This window comes from Rhamphochromis longiceps, linkage group LG14, assembly GCF_057381845.1.
Source record: "Rhamphochromis longiceps isolate RC_006_pf linkage group LG14, R_longiceps_female_GT1.1, whole genome shotgun sequence".
NCBI lineage: Eukaryota > Metazoa > Chordata > Actinopteri > Cichliformes > Cichlidae > Rhamphochromis > Rhamphochromis longiceps.
Window position 1 is genome coordinate 22,320,393 of NC_140570.1, and position 21,723 is coordinate 22,342,115.

The following is a 21,723-nucleotide window of genomic DNA, read 5'->3' on the forward strand; positions in this document are numbered from 1 at the left end:
CAGAAAGGTTTACTATGGTTTTATAAACTGTCAAAACGTGTAAAAGAAAGAATGTAAAGTTTAGAAATAAATAGACTGAAAACAGGCGTTTACCACCAGCAGAGTGCTGAAAAAACGTCAAAACACACACACACACACACACACACACACACACACATATATATATATATATATATATATATATATATATATATATATATATATATATATTTTTTTTTTTTTTTGTGTTTTTTTTAAACTTACTAACCCAAATGTCTGAGAAAATAAGTTGGAATTGAGAAAACTTGAAATTCCAATTTTAAGGCCATAATGACTCAATTTTTTTTAAACTTATAGATGGCAAAAAATAAAATATTATTTTATTATTTTAAGTGAATTAAGAAATTCTCCAACGCAATAATCACTCCTGACCGAACGGTGGCGCCGACGGACTGATACAGCTCGCAGCAGCCGTTTTAGGAAAAAGAAGAAAACGTTTACTATTTACTGAGGAACTGGCATTGGTTTCGTAGAAGCAATTTTATAACTCAAAATACACATTACGTCTCGTCAAACAGGTACGACAGCCGTCTTTATCGTTTGTATATATTATTGAGGTTGATAATACCTGAAATCCTCATTTGAGTTTATGAAATTAAAGTTGAAATCGAGCCTTGGTGACCCCATGACAGCTCAGCTTAGCAGCAGCACCAGCACCAGCAGGGCGGTCAGGGTTGCTAGCTCCACCTGCTAGCTAGTTAGCACAAAACCGTCAAGCAGCTCATCTTCTGCGCACTAACACGGCTAACGGGTGATGTGACTCTCTCAGAACAGCGTAAAGGTGACTAGCTGGGAAGTAGTCTTCGTAAAGTGGTCAGAGTTAAAGCTGTAAGGTGCTGAACTGATAAACCTGACTATGCACAGTAACTGTAATCTGCGGAAGAGGTGAGCTCTACCTAGACTGGCGGTCAGTCCATATGTTACTGTTAATGTTACTGAGTTACTGTTTGTCGTGCTAAAAACTTTCGAACATCATCAGAAAGTAGGGTTCAGCAGACCACGACCTTTTTGTCCCAGGTTATCGTCTCACGATGTCTAATACACGTGGAGGTACACTCTGTTTTATAGTAATAACAACAAGTGCCCATTTAGACAGCTTACCATCTTCTTTAAACCTCGTTGATCCGCGTTGTGTTACTTTTATAGAGGAAAAATAGTGACTACAGATTATTTAAAGACATTTAAAATGCAATTTGAGGGTGCAAAACTTTAATAATCAAAAAATACAGTTACAGTCAAAGTGAAATCCTTCTATATGGTATCTGTCTCATAGCACTGCAGTATTGAAACAGCATGCAGGAGTGAATGTGTTGAAGGCATTTGCATATAAATACTTGTTTTAGGGTTCTTGTGGGTGTCGATGAGAACTTGCAAAGTGCTGTGTTATTGTAGACTAAAATTCATCTGAATTAGTACAGATCTATTCAGTTTAAATTGGGGCTGGGCGATATGCCCTTAAAAATTATATCATGATGTTTCAAGAACATTTGCTGCTGCTTCTTCTTCAGGTTGCTCCCTGTAGGGGGAAACCACAGGGGATCATCTATCACCATCTCACCCTATTCCTTGCATCCTCCTCTTCCTCTGTTACAGTAGCCATCTGCAGGTCCTTCATTGCATCCATGAAACTCTTCTGTGGTCTTCCTCTTTTTCTCCTTGCTTGGCAGCTCTATGTGCAAAACCTTTTATCCGATATATCCACTATCCGTCCTCTGCACATGTCCAAACCACCTCAGCCTTGTCACTCGAACAGTGTCTCCAAGCCACTCAGTTTGAGATGCTGAGTATTTCAAGACAGTTTGCAGTAATGATATTTATGATGAAAAAAACAACATAGTAAATGTTTTATTGATGCTTGCAGTCAGGTGTATTTATAACTATAAGTAAATGAAGGGCATTCTTTGCCCTTCTTTTGCATCGAGTTCCTGTCACTGATGATGTACTACCTAATTCAAAGTGTGAATTCACTGAAACAAGGTGTCATAATTATTTTTGGGTTTCACATCACCAGCTGCTTGAATCTCTTCCTTTATAGTCTGGTAGTACTTCACTGTGTTTTTCCCTCAAGTGGTGAAACAAGTTTGTTGTTTCCACCTTAAGCAGGAACAGTCTTCTTGAATATTTGGCTTTGTTGGAGCTCCAGTTTGACTAAATTGTCACTGGAGTCTTACATACAGTTCTTGCTCTCATATACAGTATGCCTCGACGTGTCTCATTGTTGTGTAGAAAAAAAAAAACATGTCCTTGGTGGGCACTAGTAGTTTTTCTATGTAGGAAATTATTGCTGTTTAAATGTAATACACTGAAATATTTACTACCTATAATATTTAATAACTCTATTACCTTGTAAAGATGAAAAGAAAGTTATGATGACCATTAAGCTGTGAAACTAAGATTCAATATTCAAAGTGTTTATTGTCATGTGTCACAAGAGAAAAAGGCATTCCTCTGTGCAATGAAATTCTTTCTTTGCTGTCCACCCACAGATGCTGATGAATATATACAATAGAAATAGAACATATAAATACAAATAAATAAATGAAGACAGAAAAGGAGACAAAACATGGAGATTTGAAAAAGAGATGTGTGCAAAAGAGCTATAGCTTATATACTGGCTTAATATGTAAGATGATGTAAAATATATAAGATAAACACACTAAAACCAAAAATGTTGTGAGAAGCCCTAAATAGCAAGATGTTATTTTAAGCCAGTGTTTGCAATTTAACAACTTAAGATTAAAAGGAATGTTAATTGTGTCATTTTCAGAATATATTTGTAGGGAGAGATGAGGGAGGTGCAGAGGGAGGTGTGACGAAGGTGCAAAAAGTGCATTTAGCCTCCAGACAGTCATGTGACAAATTAAAGCAGAGCTACTGGTTCCCTTAAGGCTCTGCCTTCTTTAATAGTACTTGAGGTTGTGCAACTGTACCCTGAAGGCAACAACGTGCTGACAGTAAAACATGTTGAATTTGAGTGTGCTGGACAGATGAGTTTGGTAAAGTGGCCAACATCATGAAGATCTGCATATTAAATCAAAGTAACAGTGACCAAACGAAACAAAAATACACTTGTTTGTGTGTGATGATGATACTGTTCATTTAAGTGTGCTGAAATTGCCATCTGCCCCCCTTTTTTTTTTTTTTTTTTTTTTTTTTTTTTAAAAGATAGCTAGTCCCTAGAGCTGGGATCTTGGATGGAGTAAGTGTTGAGCCCCAATGAGATGACTGACCAGGGCAACAACAACCAGAACATCTCCCGCAACCCCTTTGCTGCCCTCTTCAGCTCACTGGCTGATGCCAAACAGTTTGCATCAGGCCAGAAACCTCAACAGCTTTCTACTCAACCACCACGTGAGTAGAATGATCACATTTCATACAGTATAAGAAGCAGTCAGAACATATCTGAAGTAGACTGATTTGTGTTGTGTGTTACTTTGGACAGAATCCCAACTTCTCCTAACATTGTCTGGAATTAAAGTGTGTAGGCTTTGAGGTAGATAATCATAGGTCACGTCCTTTTATAGAAGCCAGCTTGTCTGAGTGTGCTGATATGTAAAAGTTGATTATACTCTGTTGTGTGGACAGCTGCAGACACTGCTGATGACTAGCTATTCCTGGAATACGTTAATAAGGTCGGCTTGAAGTCCGCCCCAGGGGCACAGGTGTAGTTAATGCACATTGTAATAGAAAGTCTTGACAGATGACTCCATGCTATCACAAAAAAAATTCAAGAATGGATCTTTCTGCTTACTGCCCAATGACAACATTTCTATCAGTAGACCCAAATGGACCTTAGCAACTGCATGCCTGCATCTGTGCATTTTCTGTAAATCACGCAGCTCCACCCCAAAGGAGGATATCCCCATGCAACAGTCACAGCATTTGCTTCCAGAGTAACTTGTTTATCTCAGATGTTGATTTTTGTGATGAAATTCCAGGTAAGTTTTTCTTCTAGTGATTTCTCTTGAAAGCCGCTGCACACAGCAGGGTTCCAGTGTTACCTATGTATCACTTCATGAACAATAAGATGATTTTTCTCAGACTGTGTTTCCAAATTCATGTTATTTATACCAAAGGTCTTTGCATGAAAACGGTGCACCACCACTTCTGTATCAGAGATTATTTTTGAGAGTTTTCTTGGTCTTTCAGATCATCCTCTGTCCCATTAATTGCATTTCTTAATGACATTTCATACAGTGAAAAATGTCAAGATGGAAGCAGTTTTATGCCCTTCTATAACTTGCCCCCTGATTTTTAGCCATCAGTCAAGATCATTTTTAGATCCTAGAAACTTTTCTCGATTTTCTTTTTGTTCGAAAAAGGCAGTTTTATCACCAGTTTGTAGCACGGATGAGATTTATCTATTTTTAAACTAGCCAAAATATTAATTTATTGGACTGTCTGTGCTATGCTAACCTGCTGCTTCATGTTTGGCTTTTGTATGTGCTTTCACAGTGGAGGACTCGGGTGAGAGCCAGTCGGAGTCAGAAAACTCGGTTTCAGACAGCGTTGATGACAATGACGACTCTGTGGCAGAGATTAGCCGCTCCTTCCGGTCCCGGCAGGAGCTGTGCGAGCAGCTCAATGTCAATCACATGATCCAGCGAATATTTCTCATCACTCTGGACAACAGTAAGTTGACTGTGATTTGCACGGCCCCTGGGTATTAACTCAGTATGGATAATATGGATCAAAACATCTATTCATGTTACTTCTTAGTATTGTTTGTGGTTTCTAAACTCAAAAAAGGGCCAAAAAGGTACAAAATTAAATGCATTATATCAATTTTGAAATGACCATTCTTTCCCTCATCAGTTAATTTCAGACTGACCCACCAGTGTTGAAATTAGGGCTCTGTGAGAGTCATACCATAGAGGTTTCACTGCTGCAGTACTTCTAGCTCCTAATCCTGGCTGGCTGTATGATTTTTGTCACATGCTGATATGTAAACTTTAAACTTTTTAAAATAATTTGGGCTGTATCTGTGGGACTTAAGCCCTACTAGGGTTGGGTGATTGATCCAGAGTCCAGTTATACTAAACCCCCAATGGCATTGCCGATGACCAATAGCATCGTTGCTGGGTGGCAGTCAGAGGAGCTTAACATGCACCCATTATTTTAGGACTATCCACCCACCATATTGTACAGTGTGTGGCCGTGACACAGAGAAAAAACAAAAGATGGATGTGTGGAAGAGAAGCACACACACATACCAGGATTATACATCGCACTTCCAATATAAAGGCATGTTCAAACACTGACATGTTATGCTGATTGATTTAGCTTTACTGTAAGTAATAACTTGAGTGGGCGGATATGAGGCAAACGGCTAAAATGGTATTAGGTTATAACATTTGCTGGCCATCCTCAGCCGTCTCCTGTGCTCTTTCCAGGTTATACCCACACACGGCCAAGTTTTTAACCCACAGAAACACCAACAGGGGGGGAAAAACTTAAGTAGATGAGATAAAGGAGTGTCTCTGCAAATTCAGTCATGTTAAGCTCTGATTTAAAAATCAGCCCCTAAGTTAGAAATACTCCATTTTCTCTCATTTGATGATGATGATGATGATGATGATGATGATGATGATGGATCAGCTCCACACACATCTAATTCAAAGCAGGTCAAAAATGGTGGACAAACTTATGTGCTCGCTTGGTCAAATCTGTGTTGTAAGTGTGTTATATCTGGAGGGGAGACATGGAACTATAGCAATCCAGATTCACTATAATGTAAACCTCGTAATAATGACATCAATTAAATGCATCAGTGTGAAAATGATATAGAATTTGCTTTAATTGGTCAGCTATCACCAATACCTTTGAATACTAAATACCTAAGGTAGGACTATTTAAAACCTTGTGCGTGAGAGGCTTGTGCAGACTAAAGTCTTGCATGCCATATTGTCAGCTGATTTTCCTTCTTTTGATCTAAAAGGCAGTCAGGTGCTGGGTGATGAGTGTGTTTCTCCTAAATAGTACCGAGCTCTGTTATTAGAGGTATTATTGGATGCAGCACACTGTCTTGATTTGCTGTCCTGTGAGTAACAAATGACTCAGCACCTTTTAAGACAATATAAAAACCATCCCTACTGTGAGGTCTTATTGTGTGAGTCTCTCCACCACTACTCAGGGATGAGTGATGATGTTGAGGAAATGTAGCAGTTATTTGTTGGACTGTTGATCTATTTCTCAGCACCAGTTAATTCAGTGCACGTAGTCTAAGAGATAATAAGTTGCCATGTGTAAAAACATCTTAATTGACTTTATTTTTTTATTTTCCCCCTAGGTGACCCTAGTCTGAGAGGAGGTAATGGGATCCCTCCTCGGTGTGTTTACCTGGAGGAGATGGCTGCAGATCTAGATGGGCAGGACTGGCTGGACATGGACAACATAGAACAGGTCAAATGTCAATAAAGTGTTTTTAATCTTATCACTTTTTTTCTTCCGTCTCATTTCTCACCTTACCGTGAACCTCTACATGTCTGGCAAAGTGGCTGAAGAAACCTCGTATTCCATCAGATGCAAAAACATTACATTTTGACGCATTGCGTAAAAATTTATTTTCATAAAGAAAATGCCTGACATGAAGACTTCGTTGTTTTAGGGGCTTTCGAAATGTGTTGGTCAGACTGATTTGTGTCAGTGATGCTTCTTCTTTTGTCCTCCAGGCCCTTTTTAACCGTCTGCTGCTGCTAGAGCCGGGAAACCAGCTCATCTATATGACGTCATGCAGTGCTGTTAACCTGTCTGCTGACCGGGATGCTGGAGAGAAATGTGCCATCCCTTACCTTTTTGCTTGTTATCAGAGGGCTAAGGAAGAGGTAACTGGGTTTTTGTTTTTTCTCCCCCCTCTGCATGATTGTAATTGTCGCTCTTTAGTGGTACTATTTTTAGAGATGGCCATCTGTTAATAGAGTATTCTAAGTAATTGGAACATAAAAATAACCCACACTTTTCCATAATTCATTCACTTTCTTTTTATCTCACCTCCAGATCACAAAGGTACCAGAGAAGTTACTTTCGTTTGCTGTTCGCTGTAAGAATCTGACCGTTTCTAACACACGAACAGTCCTGCTCACACCAGAGATCTACATCAGCCAGAATGTCTACGAACAACTTCTGGACCTGCTGCTGGAAAGCTTCAATGGAGCACGTAGGTCATGGACTGGGCCCAACTGTTTTGTCTTGAGTTTTGAGTAAAGTTATAAGTGTTATGTGTAAAGTTTTCTGCCTAAATGTCTCTGCTGTGATTCAGATCCAGACGAAGTGGTTGAATTTGTGGAGGAGGTCATTGCTGGCCTGCTGTCTGATCAGGAGGTGCGGACTTTTGAGGAGGTTATAGTACCGGTGTTCGACATCTTCCAGGGACGTGTCAAGGACTTGGACCTGTGCCAGCCTCTTCTCTACTCCTACCTGGATGTTCTCCTCTATTTCAGCCACCATAAAGATATTGCCAAGGTACAGAGACAGACTTTTAGCGAATGTTGTGGTAATGTTGTGCACCCTCTGACAACAGCAGACGATTTTAAATCCTCTTTTTTCTATGTTCACAGGTACTCGTTGAACACATCCAGCCCAAAGACCCAGCTAATGGTTTGCAGTACCAGAAAAGCCTACTGGGGACAGTATTCAATATATCCTGCTTGCTGAAAACCCCAGGTGTGGTAGAAGGGCACGGCTACTTCCTGAACCCTTCCCGCTCCAGCGCCCAGGAAACAAAGGTCCAAGAGGCCAACATCCACCAGGTAAACGCTTTCTTTTTCATTTGCTGCTCCTGATTTGTTTGCCTGTTTGCCAAACTGAAAATACACCAGAGTCAATGACCTTTTCTTCTCTCACTGGTTTGCAGTTTATGGGCCAGTTTCATGACAAGCTGCACCAAATCTTGAAAAACTTGCTCCAGCGGTCTGGTGAGACCCGCCACTTGCTGCTCACCTGGTTGGGCAGCTGCCTGCAAGCTAATGCTGGCCGAGCCAAGATCTGGGCCAATCAGATGCCGGAGATCTTCTTTCAGATGTACGCCTCAGATGCATTTTTCTTGAACTTGGGTGCAGCTCTGCTGAAGCTGTGCCAGCCCTTCTGCAGGCCACGTTCACCTAAACTGCTCACCTTCAACCCAACCTACTGCGCACTCAAAGAGCTGAGTGAGGAAGAGAGGAGGAATCGCAATGTGCATGCACGAGGTCAGTGTACTGGATGTCAGTGACCCTTATTTATAATGGTTTCAAGATTGTTAATTTAACGCCTTTGGTAATAAATAAACTGTCCACTTTTTCTTATGTCAGGTCTTGACAAGGAGACCTGCCTGATCCCTGTGCCTCCCCAGCAGCCGATGGAGTCGGCGCAGTCCTACAGCCTTCTGACTGAAAACCTCATCCTCACACAACTCACCCAGCATCTAGGCTTTCACAGGTAAACACAGTCAGACAAACGCAGATCTTTTCCATATAGAAGCTAAAGAGAATACTGAGACTTCCAACGTATGTTATCTTGTTCCCACTGTGTCTGTGCACTTGTCTGCATGCATAATGTGTGCATGCAGACTCCATGAGCAGATGGTGAAGATGAGCCAGTCTCTCCACCGGCTCCAGGTGACGTGGCAGGAGGCCCAGCGAACAGGCAGCCCAATGTCGGAGCAGCTCCTGGAGCAGTTTGAGCGCCTGATGATTGTCTATCTCTCAACCAAAGCTGCCACTACACAACCTGCCATGCTGCAATGTTGCCTTAACCTACAAGCTTCCACTGCTGCTCTGCTCGTTCAGCTCAGTATGGGGAACCAGGGGCCTGAACATGTAGCACTCAGTTTTCCCCTGCCCTCCCTGCAGAACACGATGCTCTGCTATGTACCTGGTACGTCAGATATTTCACTATACAGTAAATACAATGGGGTGAAACACTCAGGTTTACTTTTTGTCATACTGGGCCAACATGTTCAGCCTTTTAATTTCTCTTAATTTTCTCAGGATTGAGTTGGATCAGGTGTTTTTCTTTCGCCTCCTTAAATTTGAAGGTGTGAACGTTGTGTTAAAAAGCCTTACCCCACTTCATAAAACGTCATGCAAACATCATTTTGACGGAATGTTACCACACCCCACCGGCATGTAATAAATAACATCACTGATCATTTAATTGCGTTTTTGTTGTCAAAGTTCAAGGTGTGAGTTTGTAAATCACTGCAAGCTTTTGTACATGCGATTCATTCACAGCAGACACTACAGACTGGTTTGAAATGACTGCATCTGTGCATGCAATATCGCAGTTTTTAGTCACTCATCTCAATAATATTGAGCATTTCACACGATAGTCATTAATCTGCATTTTGTCTGTCAGAGTTTTTTGCAGAAAATTTGGGAGATTTTTTCATCTTCCTTCGTCGGTTTGCAGAAGACATCCTGGAGACGTCTGCAGAAAGTCTAGAGCAGATTCTAAACTTTATTACTGTCTTCATGGGTAACGTAGAGAGGTCAGTGACCTTATCGACCATGTCTGTGATTTCAGTCAGATGAAATGAAGAGTCGTTCAGATTTGTCACGTCTTGTTTGGACAACAGGATGAAGAACCCTCATTTAAGAGCAAAGCTTGCCGAGGTTTTGGAGGCAGTGATGCCCCACATGGAGCCGGTGACCCCTGGTGCTGCTCAGCCAATCGTGTTCCAGAGAGAAAGAGTTTTCTGCTCCTATAGACACGCACCCCAGCTGGCTGAGGCCCTCATTACTGTGTTTGTAGACATTGAATTCACAGGTACAACACAGTTTAGACTTTCTAGATTCTAAAGATCTGTAGGTGGAAAGCTGAAACAGCCGAGCTCTTTTAATCACAGATTAAAAGAGCTCGGCTTGGTGAGGCGTAGTATTATTTAGGGTCTTTTTGTGAACAGTGAAGAAGCTAGGTTTTGTGTGCTCACCTGGACGTGCTCTGCACAACAAGATAAAGAGATAAACTCTGAAGTGTAAGCAAACAGGAAGGAGAGCTGAAACATGCGGGGTTTAAGGTTTCCTCTGGTCCCCCCCCCACAGGTGATCCTCATCAGTTTGAACAGAAATTCAACTACAGAAGGCCTATGTATCCAGCTCTTAAATACATGTGGGGAAAAGACAACTACAGAGAGAGCATCAAGGTAATGTTGATGTTCTAGATATAAATTTCAGATGTTAGATGTGTGATGATTGTACTTTTTAGCCATGCAACATGAAATTCCTTGGTTTGACTTTTCTTCTGCAGGCACCTCGTGCTCTCCTTTGCTTACATTCGGGCTTCAGTTTTCCTCACTTCTAGTAAGAAGCAATTCACTCCATGAGATAATGTGGTCAGGCATTTTGAGCGCAGTTTACCTAATGAATTTTTAAAGCAAGACAAGGAAATCAGGTTTTCAAAAATTCTATCGACTCTTCTTTGAAGGCTCCTATTTTTTGTTTCTTTTTGTTTGATTTTGGTCCATTGCACACATCAATCAAAAGTGAAGAAGGGTGTAAGGTGGCAGTATTTTTTCCCCTTCCTCTTTCCCTTCCTGTTGATAACTGTTGCAAACTTAGTTGTGGTTGTAGTGTTATGTGCATATAATAACACATCATGTTGTAAACTGTTGGGTGTGTTTGGAAGGAAAAAAAGACTTAACCTTCATTTAACTGGGGGTTAAATCGCACCTTAAAATGGCACGACGTAGTGCTGCTCGGATCTTGTGGTGATCTGCTCTGCCAGCACTGATTCCACTGAGTGGAAAAAGTCACACAAGGCGGGGACAGTGTCGAATTCAGTCAACGAACCACTGGGGCACCTGATTTACTCTCTTCTCCACACTATTCTCTTTATAAAGTGCTCTACACACCCCATCATTACGGCCAACAGGTGGATTTTCCTGTTTCAGGGGAGCTAGCCAGCAATGAAGAACCACTTACTGCTTAAGAGACAGAGTGAAAGTGGAAAGTTTTTCCTTAGTTTTTTAACATAAAATTAATTGCTTAACACTTAACACATGCTGGTATAAACCCTTTTAACCATGTAGTCATAATAAGGGAACAAATGGATAGTGCATACCTGCAAACTGGCATAAATGTGTTTAATTTAGTTTGGTATGTTTTATTTCAGCATTTGGCCAACTATGCATCTGAAAACCTGGAGGCCATGAACCCCCCTCTTTTCCTCAGGTTCCTCAATTTACTGATGAATGATGCCATCTTCCTATTGGATGAGGCCATTCAGGTGAGACCGTGATGTATTTTGACTTCACAACCTTCAGCCTTGGTTCTGTATTATATGATGTTTTCTGAACATTGCTGGAATATTATTCTGACATTATACAATATTCTGATGGTGAAATCTAGTTTAATCTATCAGTACTTGTCATCTACTGCATATCTCTTTCTAAAACGGTTCTATAGTAGCATCATTATTAATAACTTTATTGTTTTTAAAGATATTTTTGATGTGATTTAGACTCCGTTTTTCAGCTGAATCTTCTTTCCTCTGTAGTACCTGAGTAAAATCAAGATTCTGCAGCTGGAGAGGGATCGAGGGGACTGGGAAGGCCTGGCCCCTGATGCCAGAAGAGAGAAAGAGTCCAGCCTGCAGATGTTTGGACAGCTGGGACGCTTCCACAACATCATGTCCAATGAGACCATCGGCACACTGGCCTTCCTCACCTCAGGTCAGGCAGAAAAGACCGCTACACATCCTTTCCACTACACTCATGAACCCATTTAATTGTTGTCCTCATCCATTCACTGTGATTATTTCTGCCTTTTGCTTTTCTTTTTTTTCTCTTTCTCAGAAATTAAGGGTATCTTTGTGCACCCATTCCTGGCTGAGAGGATCATCTCCATGCTTAACTACTTCCTGCAGCACCTGGCGGGCCCTAAAATGGGCGCTCTTAAAGTCAAGGACTTCAGTGAGTTTGACTTCAAACCTCAGCAGCTCGTTTCTGACATCTGCACAATCTACCTAAACCTGGGGTATGTTTAAAACATTCTTCTACAGAGAAAAATATCAGTTTCCTTACATTTCTTTAATTGTAATCCCTGTTAAATCTGATCCTGAAACAGACTGTTGCTTTGTTTCTCCAACAGCGATGAGGAGAATTTCTGTGCCACTGTCCCAAAGGATGGGCGATCGTATTCTCCTACTCTTTTCTCCCAGACCATTAGAGTATTGAAAAAGATCAACAAGCCTGGGGATATGATTGTAGCTTTTGGACTCCTCGCTGATAAAATAAAGGTATGATTTTACTTGGAGAGGCTACCAGAGTAATAAAAGACGATAGGAGGTACTCATGAATGTTTGTTTCCATTGTGCCTCTATTTAGTCTCATGCAGACAGACAGCAGCAGGAAGAGGAGACATATGCAGATGCTCCAGATGAATTCTTGGATCCCATCATGTCCACCCTGATGCTGGACCCTGTTCTTCTCCCCTCTTCCAATGTAACAGTAGACCGCTCAACTATAGCAAGACACCTCCTCAGGTTTGTTCCTTTTTACAAAGCCCAGAATTGAAAGTACAGTCATGTAAAAAAAAAAAAAAAGAAAGTTTCTTGTGAAAAAATGAGAACACCCTCACCCTGCTTCCATGTTCCAAGTAGCAGCTAAGTGCTGCTAATTAAAGGCAATTGACTGACTGATCATAAGCAAGCGTGGCCGCTGCTGTAAAATGAGATGTTTTGGCAGTTTGTTGGTCTGAAGCATTTATAATGGTGTGAAAATGTGTTTGAACCCTTCTTGATTTCCTTTTTTTGTATGTTTGTCACACTTAAATGTTTCAGATCACCAAGCAAATTTAAATATTAGACAAAAATAGCACAAATGAACATCATATGCTGTTTCTAAATGAAGGTGTTTCTTATTAAGGGGGAAAAAAAAATCTGAACCTATATGGCTCTGTGTGGGGGGGAGTGATTGCCCCTCATGTCACTCGTGTCCTCCAAGGCCTAATATATTGTGAGATTTGAAAACGATCCATAAAAAGTTGTGGGTAAGTCAGTAAGTTTTTACAGATTTTTCACATTTGGTATGACCTTGACTCAGTTTTCAACAAAATTAAATCACACTGAGCTTTTGTGATGGTATCTATCATCTTGTCTACCATCACACAAAATAATATCTTGAAAACTGTAGATGCTCCACTGCTAACAAACAAAAATGAACCGATTATTTACTCCTTCCCTTTAGGGGGAAAAATTAACAAGTATGGTTTGTTTGCAAGGGCTACCAGGAGGAAGCATCTTCTCTTTAAAGAGAACATTGCAGCAGAGCTTAGGTTTGCAAAAATGCATCTAAAGAAATCACAAGACATCTGGAACAATGTCTTTTGGACAGATGAGACCAAAGTGGAGATGTTTGATCATAATGCACAGCGCCAGGCTTGGTGAAAACCAAACACCTCATTTCAACTGTCAGGCACGGTGGGGGAGAGATGATCATTTGGTCTTGTTTCGCAGCCACTGGGCCTAAGCATCTTGCAGTCATTGAGTCAACTGTGAACTCCTCTGTATATCAAAATATTATGTCAAATGTGAGGCCATCTGTCTGACAGATAAAGCTAGGCTAAACTGGGTAATGCAACATGACAATGGTGTCAAGCACAGCAGCAAATCTATGACAGAATGGTTGAAAAAGAAAAGAATAAAGGTGTTGCAGTGGACCAGTCAAAGTCCACACCTCAGCCTGATTGAATTGGCGTGTCATGACCTTAAGAGAGCTGTACATAAACAGATACTACAAATTTTAAGGAGCTGAAGCAAAGTTGCACAGAATAGTAGGCCAAACTTCCTCTACAATGCAAGACACTGATAGTCATACAGAAAAAAACGATTCATTAAGTTATTGCTGTTAAAAGTGGCTTTACAAAGTGGCAATTATAGGGTTTGTCTTGTAAAAACCTTATTTTTTTACATGACTGTATTCTGTTTGGATGATCTCTACACTGTCTGATGATTCATCTGTGAGATTGCCCATAACCATAACCTATATGATCCAGACATATGTGGATGTTTCTTTCCCTCTTCCGGTGTGATAAAACAGAAGGTTGACTATACCTGTGTGAGAACCTTGTTCACATACAACTGTAAATGATTAAGCCAACTGTAATTAATCAGTTGAACAGCTAAAACACTTTGAAGTCTGAAGATATGCTGGGCTATTTTTTGTAACTTTTAAAAAAAAATTTGTTTAGGGTTTTTTCTTTTTACTGGTTTTAAATTTAGGCCTAATTTAGTTCTTTTAACACATTTAATCTGCATCTGTATGTCTCCTGCACCATTTATCATGCCCTCCCCACACAGAGTAACTTCTTTCCCCAACACACATACAAGCCCACTGGTTAATAGTTGAGAAGATGCTCTAATAGCAGCAAACGATACATTAAGTTCTATTTTAAAGTAGAATCGACAGACAGAAATAGGGAGATGATGATGGACCAGTGCAGCCCTTCTCCACACACATCATTTCAAAGAGGCAGATGTACAAGCACGACCTTAATTATACATGTGTACACAAACACATACATCTCTGTTGCAAGAGCGAAGCAGGCTAGATTTAGCCATCTAATTAGCCATCCATACATCCATTTTCTTCTGCTTAAACAATTCAGGGTCATAGGGCGAAAGGCAGGGTACACCCTGGACAGGTCACCAGTCTATCGCAGGGCTAACAGACAAAACACCATTCAGACTCACAGTCACATCTATGGCCAGTCACAATTAAGTTAAACCGTGCATTTCTTTGGACTGTGGGAGGAAGCCAGAGGAGCTAGAGAGAATCCACGCAGATGTGGAAAAAAAAAAAGCAAATTCCATGGATGGATGGAAAATGTGTTCATCTTTATGAAGTTGGTATATAGAAGTCATGACCATTTATTAATTGTGTCTGCCTTTTAGTGACCAGACAGACCCCTTCAACCGCAGTCCTCTGACAATGGACCAAATCAGGCCAAATGATGAACTCAAACAGCAGATCTTACAGTGGCTGGAGAAGCATAAGCAAGAAAAGCTTCAGTTGGGGCCCAGCGGCTAGCCCTGATCTCACTGTGACAAACAGCGTTGCCTCGCGCTGTTATTTTTCTTACCTGGCCGCACTTGCTCCTTTGCTTCATGGCAGATCCACAGTGTGCTTATTTCTTTGGATTTATTCTGACTCCTCCAGTCCAGCTGACACTGCATTAGCCTTTCCCTGCAGCTTCCATTCTTAATAAATCGTCCGTGTGACAACAGTCCTGGCAAACTGTAGCCCACCTGCTGGTAAGAACTTCAAAATCCATACACGGTGGCTGTTTTTCCTCCCGTGATGCTCTATTGAAAACACTAGCAGAGTGATACATCCTTGGGTACTGTGTTAATGAGTTAATATAGTCAGAAATATCTGTTCAGCAGCACTTTAATGTACTGTACATACTCCTGTCCAACCACCTGGCCCTTTATACCGGAAGGTAAGTATTTTTGTCATATTATCTAACTTCACTTTCATAAAGAGTATTTCACACACTGCCTTTCAAAGTGCTTTAACACCCCGTATGTTTGCACTCTTGGGTTCAATCGCAACTTGTAAATAGCATTAAAAGTGAGGCATAGCTGAGTCTGAATTTAATTGTGTGTATGACTTTTATTTCATTGACTAGAACATAGGGTTACTTGGAGGCTTTCAAAAAAATAAACTTGATCATTGTAATTAGACACGTGTAGCACTAAACAGTTGTTTGTATTTAAAGACGTATCGATAAGGCTCTTCAGATCTTCAAGCACCTGTCTGTAGTGAAGCACTTATTATCTCATCAGGATTATATAAGACCAGCCAATTAAGGTTAAAGGATAAAGACCATATAGATAAAATGCACCAATCTGAATCATATTTTAGGTCTCAAAGATGTCAGATTGAATATTAAATCTCCTTAAATATTAACTTTAATCTGTTTTGCTGTGACAGAGTTGTTCATGGATATTACAGCTGACGTGTGAAATCTCCAGGGGGCAACTCAAACAAGCAAACAAAGCCAGCATTAAGAAAACATTATTTACAATTTGGCACAAATGGATAATTGACTCTTATTTAGTCTAGCTTTTTTTAGAGAATAAAGCTGCTGAAAAATAACTGCTCATGCCTAAAGAGGAATAAAATCAAGTAAGAGAAGGCATTTAGACAACTCGGGCACTATCTCAGAGTCTTTTATTGGATATTTAATTTTTTTTTAAAAATGTACCAGCTGTTCTATTTCTCATCAAACAGGCAGAGAATATACTTCTGGGGGAAATAAACATGGCTGATAGTTCAGTTAATACCTACAAATGCCTAATTTTAGTAGAAATACAGAGCAGCAACATGGTTATCTATGAGTGTGTTGTTACGTGCATTTCTTATTTGAGTTACATCAAAGCTTTGGAACACTTATCTTAACTCTTTACCCCTTTAAAGCCTACTAGGAGTAACCCTTAAAGCTCTTTTCTGAACTGAGTGATTTCTGTCATATTTCAGGCCTAAATGACTGAGTTTGCATTAGGGCTGCCACGATTAGTCAACTAGTCACGATTACGTCGACTATCAAAATCATCGACAACAAATTTTATAGTCGTCGCGGCGTTTGAAGCTTTTTAATATCCTGAAAGATGCAGGAATAAGCAGACTGAAACAGAAGATGGCAGCAATGCATCTACAAGGATGCCAGCTGCCGTTAAATGCCGAAGAAGAAGAAGAAGCTGTCTTCTGTATCGTAGCTTTGTCCAAATTCAGAGACCACATCCTTCTGAGGCCGATTACGTTACGAAGACACAATGAAATTTGAGGACCTCTCCAAATGCGTCCTCCTTTTCCCCAGATTTGAAGGATGGGTCGGGTGTATGCTTCCGGCCCAACCTATTCCAAAATTCATACTATGGCTCAGCCAATTCCAGTTTCCAACAATGGCGGCAGCTACTTAGTTTTAATATTACTCTTTCTGGGTCACAAAATAAACTTTTAAGATATTTTCAGGTGAGAATGTAGCTGTGTGAACTTCAAATATCTGCTCGATTTATCAACACATCACATATTTGCAAAAGTGCTCCGACGTTTTCAGACACATCTGTTACCCACCAGCTTGATAGCTGACCGGGTGGTCAAGGCTCACTCGAGACGGCGAGAACACCGAACTTCCGGCACATCGTTGTCAGACCCCCGCAGTCTTTCACTACTCAGGTTAAACATGATATATGAGTCACTTAGACTTTTATTTGTTCCTGAGTAGTTCTAGTTTTCACACAGCTGAATAAACATCAAACAGAAAACTGATTAAACAGTGAGATGGTAGAGAATTTATTCCAGTGTCCTGTTATATTTTAGGGAGCAAAGAGCAGACGGCTGAGTTTATTAAACCCCACCGAGACAATCTGCAAATTTCATTAAAATTTAATAAACTATCATCTTGTCTTTATTTTCAGTTAGAACATACTTTAAACACTTCAAGCTGTAAGCTAATGATTATATGAGAGCAGATGCATGCTGGTGTAATAAGCTGTAGTTTTACGTCCAATGGATGCATGATCTGATTAGTCGACTAATCGCAAAAATAATGACTAGTTGACTATCAAAATAGTCGTTTGTGGCAGCCCTAGTTTGCATTAGACGTTAATGAGGGTGGCCTCTGCATGTGCAATGGTTGTTTTAATTGATATATACTGAGCTGTCAAAACTTATCATTAAGGGTACTGGGCAGGTTGTGAAATGTCATCTTTATGGGGTGAAAGAGTTCAAACAAGAATGAGATCATTTCATTCTTTTCTGCACCTTCAGTTCACCGGAGCTGCTCCAAACTGCAAAAGTGCTTCTCTTTCCCATCTGTGGCACACTGGCCATCAGTGGTGTTCACTTTTCTTGAGATTTAAGGGCAGAGATATGGGGTTTAATAACTTTGAATGGCTGTGTACAACATAACTGTCACTGTCACCCTCTGAATTAACCTTCATGATATTTTAACCGAAGCATCCTGATCTTGCATTTAAAACACAGGACTTGTGTTGTGTACAAGCTTCGTGTGAAAACGTGCTGGCAAAGATGAACAATAGACACGGTGCCTAAAACCAAGAGCCTTGCAGTACATGTCAGCTGATCTGTTTCATACTCTTAACATACATGATTGAGTTTATTTCTTTGAGGAATATGTGAAGCTGGGCAGTAGAATATAGGGGAAGAACAACAGAAGGAGGTAACATGCTCTTGGGTTGTATTTGAATTAAATTGTTTTAATTCAATTGTGTGCGAGATGGTAACGTGTAAGAAGGTGATTATGTATTTGTTGGCATGCTCTGATTTCTGTATTGAGGATCTACCACCCGATTACATGATTTTAATTAAAACACTTTTTTTTGTTTTATTTGTGATTATAAAATGTTTATTTTCAATGTACATTATGATTAAGAAATAAACTAATCTAAGTTATGTACGAAATTACGTTCTCTTTCTCATGTGACAGATTGAATTCGTGACAAATGACGACGTTTACTTTGAGAACAGTAATACACATTGTGAGGCACTGTCAGGTTATAGGAACACATGAAATGATGTCTTCTTTACTTGGACAGGGACTAGAAGTGCAATTAAACCTTACACTCACTGGCCACTTTATTAATTACACCTGGCCAACTGCAAATTAAGGCAAATATCTCATCAGCCAACCAAATGGCAGAAAATCAGTGAATTTAGTCAAGTCAGCTGTATTTGTATAGCACATTTAAAAGACATCAAGTGTCGGCCAAAGTGTTGAACAGAGGGGTAAAAGATAGAATTAAAGTAAATGAGGTATGACCAAGATGACCTGCTCAAGTTCAAACTGAGCATCTGAATGGAGAACAAAAGTGATTTACAAGTCCCTTTGATCTAGACTGATTTTAAGAACAATACTAGGTGTTTTAAAAAAGGTGTTACACATTAAACATAAACAGATATCCCTATCACTTATGTGTAGTTATTTATGAGTCCTTACAGAGATAACATAACTACGCTGTTTGAAAATGATCTTGTTTTATTGTCACAAGTCATGGATTCCTTGATTATGTGCTGGCTGGTTGTGTTCCTGGTGTTCCATGTAAGTATTACCAACAGGGAAGTTGCCAAGTGCCCGCTGGTGAACAGACTGTGAAACCTCAACACTCACAACATAATTGAAGGGTGTTTCTCCCATCTCTTCCTTACGATTTTAATTTTTGGGGGCATTAAAAATGCTAATACCGATATACCAGTCTGGCTCTACTTTGAACTTGACATGACTGTTGGAGCCAGGCAGCCTGATCTAAGTATTTCAGAAACTGCTGATCTATTGGGATTCTCCCACACAACTATCTCTAGAGTTTACAGAGAATGTCTGAAAAAGAGAAAATATCTAGTGAGTGGCATTTCTTGTGGGTGAAAATATGTTGATGAGAAAGGTCAGGGGAGAACAGCCAGACTGCTTTCAAGCTGAAAGGAAGACAACAGTAACTTAAATAGCCACTAGTTGCAACTAAGGTATGCAGAAGAGCATCAGCAGAAGACCACACTGAGTGCTGCACCTGTCAGCTAAGAACAGTAAACTGAGGTTAGTTTGCATAGGCTCACCAGAATTGAACAACAGAAAGTTAGAAAACATTGCCTGGGCTGGTGAGTCTAGATTTCTGCTGTGACATTTGGATGGCAGGTTCAGAATTTGGAATAAACAACATAAAAGCATGGATCCGTCCTGGCTTGTATCAATCGTTCAGGCTGCTACTGGTGCTGTAAAGGTGTGGGAGATATTTCTTCCCAAATTTGGGCTGATTAGTACCTGAGCATTGTTTAAATGCCACAGCCTAACAGAGTATTATTTCTCACCATGTCCATCCCTTTAAAACCACGTGTAAAAATTTTCTAGAGGGTAATCTTGCCTGGGTCAGTATACCCAGGGCCCGTTTGCACACAAGTAGGCTACTTGCTTTCATGGACAAAATGTGCCAAGTATTTTTAGTGATTTTTTTTCCATTATGTATGTTTTTTCTCTTTTTTTTAAGCATGCACTTTTGATGGAAGCGAATAGCTTTATTATGTTGTGGCATGCTAGTCTCCTGCTTCAAGTCACACGCACTGTGACCCAGATTGTTTACAGTGAGTATCTTATCTTGTTATCTCTGGGTTTGGCTGCAGCTCAAAAAAGAAGGAAAAAAACGCACTTATCGCTTTATCTTGTTTATCTGGTATAAGAAACAACACATGCTGTAAGATATCAGTCTATTCCTCCTCGGTGATTCAAACGCACCTCCTTCCCGGGCAAAGCCCCTGAACCTGATTTGGAATCAGCCGTGCAGAGTCAATAGGGCCGCTGAGAAAATGCATTGTCGGGGTTTCTTCAGTTCCGCCCCGCAACATGCATAACGATGTTCTCGGCCAGTGAGAACGCTGCGCTTGGTAGAGGTTGTTTATGTGGAGTGCTCGGTAAGGGTTCCGCCCACTGAGGTATCTCCGATCGCAGGGCAGACAGGCAGAGAGTGTAAAATGGCGCACAGCTGTCGGTGGCGGTTCCCTGCTCGGCCCGGAGGGAGCAGCAACTCTGGTACCGGGAGGAGAGCGGGCCGAATCAGGGTTACTGCCTCTTTGCGGAGTGTCTCGGGAGCCCACCCTAATGCAGCTGGGCTCGGACCCGGGTTTGATGCTGCACTACAGGTCTCTTCGGTTATCGGGAGCAACCTGCAGAAATTTCGGGATGTTTTGGGGGAATCGAGCGACTCTAGCAGCACGGAGGTAAGGACGGGGATGACCCGGGAGCATCGGTAAGACAGCTGCGGGGCCAGAGTTCACGCGGAGGACCGCTGGTTACATGTGAGGCAGGGAGCTAACGGTTACTGTACCCAAACGTTGACCATCTTTCCGTCTCCCTGACGCTTAGTGTGGCTCTGAGCAAACTTGTCATTGCCAAGATGCTCAGTTAACTTTGAGTTGGTTATGTGGCCTTAAACTCTACAGTAACCCGTTACAGCGTTAACTTTAGTTAGAAGCAAGAAAAAACGCCAAATTATTTTATAGATATCTAGTCTCCACAGCTCTACTGGAAAGAAAGTTTTCTGCTCCTCAGTGCAGGAGTGTGAGGACGGGCTACATCCACTCAGTTTTGGGTGAACCAGTGCTAACGCTAGCTCGGCCAGAAGAAACCTCGGTGTTCCAACGCTATTACAACATACAGTACATGTAACAAACAACAGCGATACTAGTTTATTTGGTGACCAATGTATATGGCGTAACTAAGGTGGGATTACTAGTTAGCAAGTTGTTATTAGCCTGGTATGAAGCCTTCATGCCTGCTTTCAAAATCATAAACACTAACACGGTAAAAGTTACCGTTAACATATTAGCTTTAATGTTAACCCACTGCAACTAACCAGCATTTAAACACGTTTTTAATAAATGGTGGCGTCCCTGCGGTGTAACAGCACCGTAGCTTCATGATAGCGTGTTATGTGTTTGAAAACAAGACATGTCAACTTGAAGGAGGTGAGAGTACACAATTGTGGTTTCTAACTAGCTAACGTGAACTTAGCGTCTGTCTCCAGCGAGAACGGCTACTCCTTATTCACTTTACCTTTGCCCCAGCTCTCTATAAGGTTATCTTTGCCAGCTAAATAGCTTCGTATTTGCTCCGAGGACTGCCTGTTTGAGGTGAGGTGTCAACCTCCCAACGTAGCTGCTCGGTTAGCTCGCACGTTAGCTGTCTACATCTTACAGCT

General features: G+C 40.9%; 2 protein-coding genes across 7 annotated transcripts in view; both read left to right on the forward strand.

Annotated features, from left to right (window-relative positions):
• The first annotated feature begins 453 nt into the window (after positions 1–453).
• On the forward strand, positions 454–15,608 carry ube4a (ubiquitination factor E4A (UFD2 homolog, yeast)). Of its 3 annotated transcripts, none has more exons than XM_085379811.1 (20): positions 454–557; positions 3,205–3,390; positions 4,495–4,671; positions 6,329–6,441; positions 6,711–6,863; positions 7,036–7,195; positions 7,298–7,500; positions 7,596–7,787; positions 7,892–8,225; positions 8,328–8,454; positions 8,585–8,892; positions 9,373–9,505; positions 9,593–9,783; positions 10,059–10,159; positions 11,128–11,241; positions 11,512–11,686; positions 11,810–11,990; positions 12,105–12,252; positions 12,341–12,498; positions 14,908–15,608. In XM_085379811.1, exons 2-20 carry the CDS (start codon positions 3,261–3,263, stop codon positions 15,041–15,043), a joined length of 3,234 nt encoding a protein of 1,077 aa, XP_085235937.1. In that variant the 5' UTR covers positions 454–557; positions 3,205–3,260; the 3' UTR covers positions 15,044–15,608. The 3 variants fall into 3 exon arrangements, with proteins under 3 accessions (XP_085235937.1, XP_085235938.1, XP_085235939.1); XM_085379812.1 differs by having other exon boundaries at positions 3,209–3,390; XM_085379813.1 differs by lacking the exon at positions 454–557 and adding an exon at positions 746–924.
• Positions 15,609–20,122: 4,514 nt separating this feature from the next.
• kmt2a (lysine (K)-specific methyltransferase 2A) overlaps positions 20,123–21,723 on the forward strand; it is a 37,310-nt gene continuing 35,709 nt past the window's right edge. For 3 of the 4 annotated variants that reach the window (XM_085381103.1, XM_085381101.1, XM_085381102.1), the window contains exon 1: positions 20,123–20,743. In XM_085381103.1, the coding sequence (XP_085237229.1) occupies positions 20,498–20,743 (246 nt within the window). In that variant the 5' untranslated portion in view covers positions 20,123–20,497. The remainder of the gene's footprint in view (positions 20,744–21,723) is intronic. The other variant, XM_085381100.1, reaches the window with a different exon arrangement.

Excerpts from the sequence above, each read along its gene's own strand:
- ube4a (XM_085379811.1), top strand. The coding sequence starts at position 3,261 with ATGACTGACCAGGGCAACAACAACCAGAACATCTCCCGCAACCCCTTT. Across the intron at positions 8,455-8,584 it reads CAGCATCTAGGCTTTCACAG|ACTCCATGAGCAGATGGTGA; the intron begins GTAAACACAGTC and ends GTGTGCATGCAG. Across the intron at positions 9,506-9,592 it reads TTCATGGGTAACGTAGAGAG|GATGAAGAACCCTCATTTAA; the intron begins GTCAGTGACCTT and ends TTTGGACAACAG.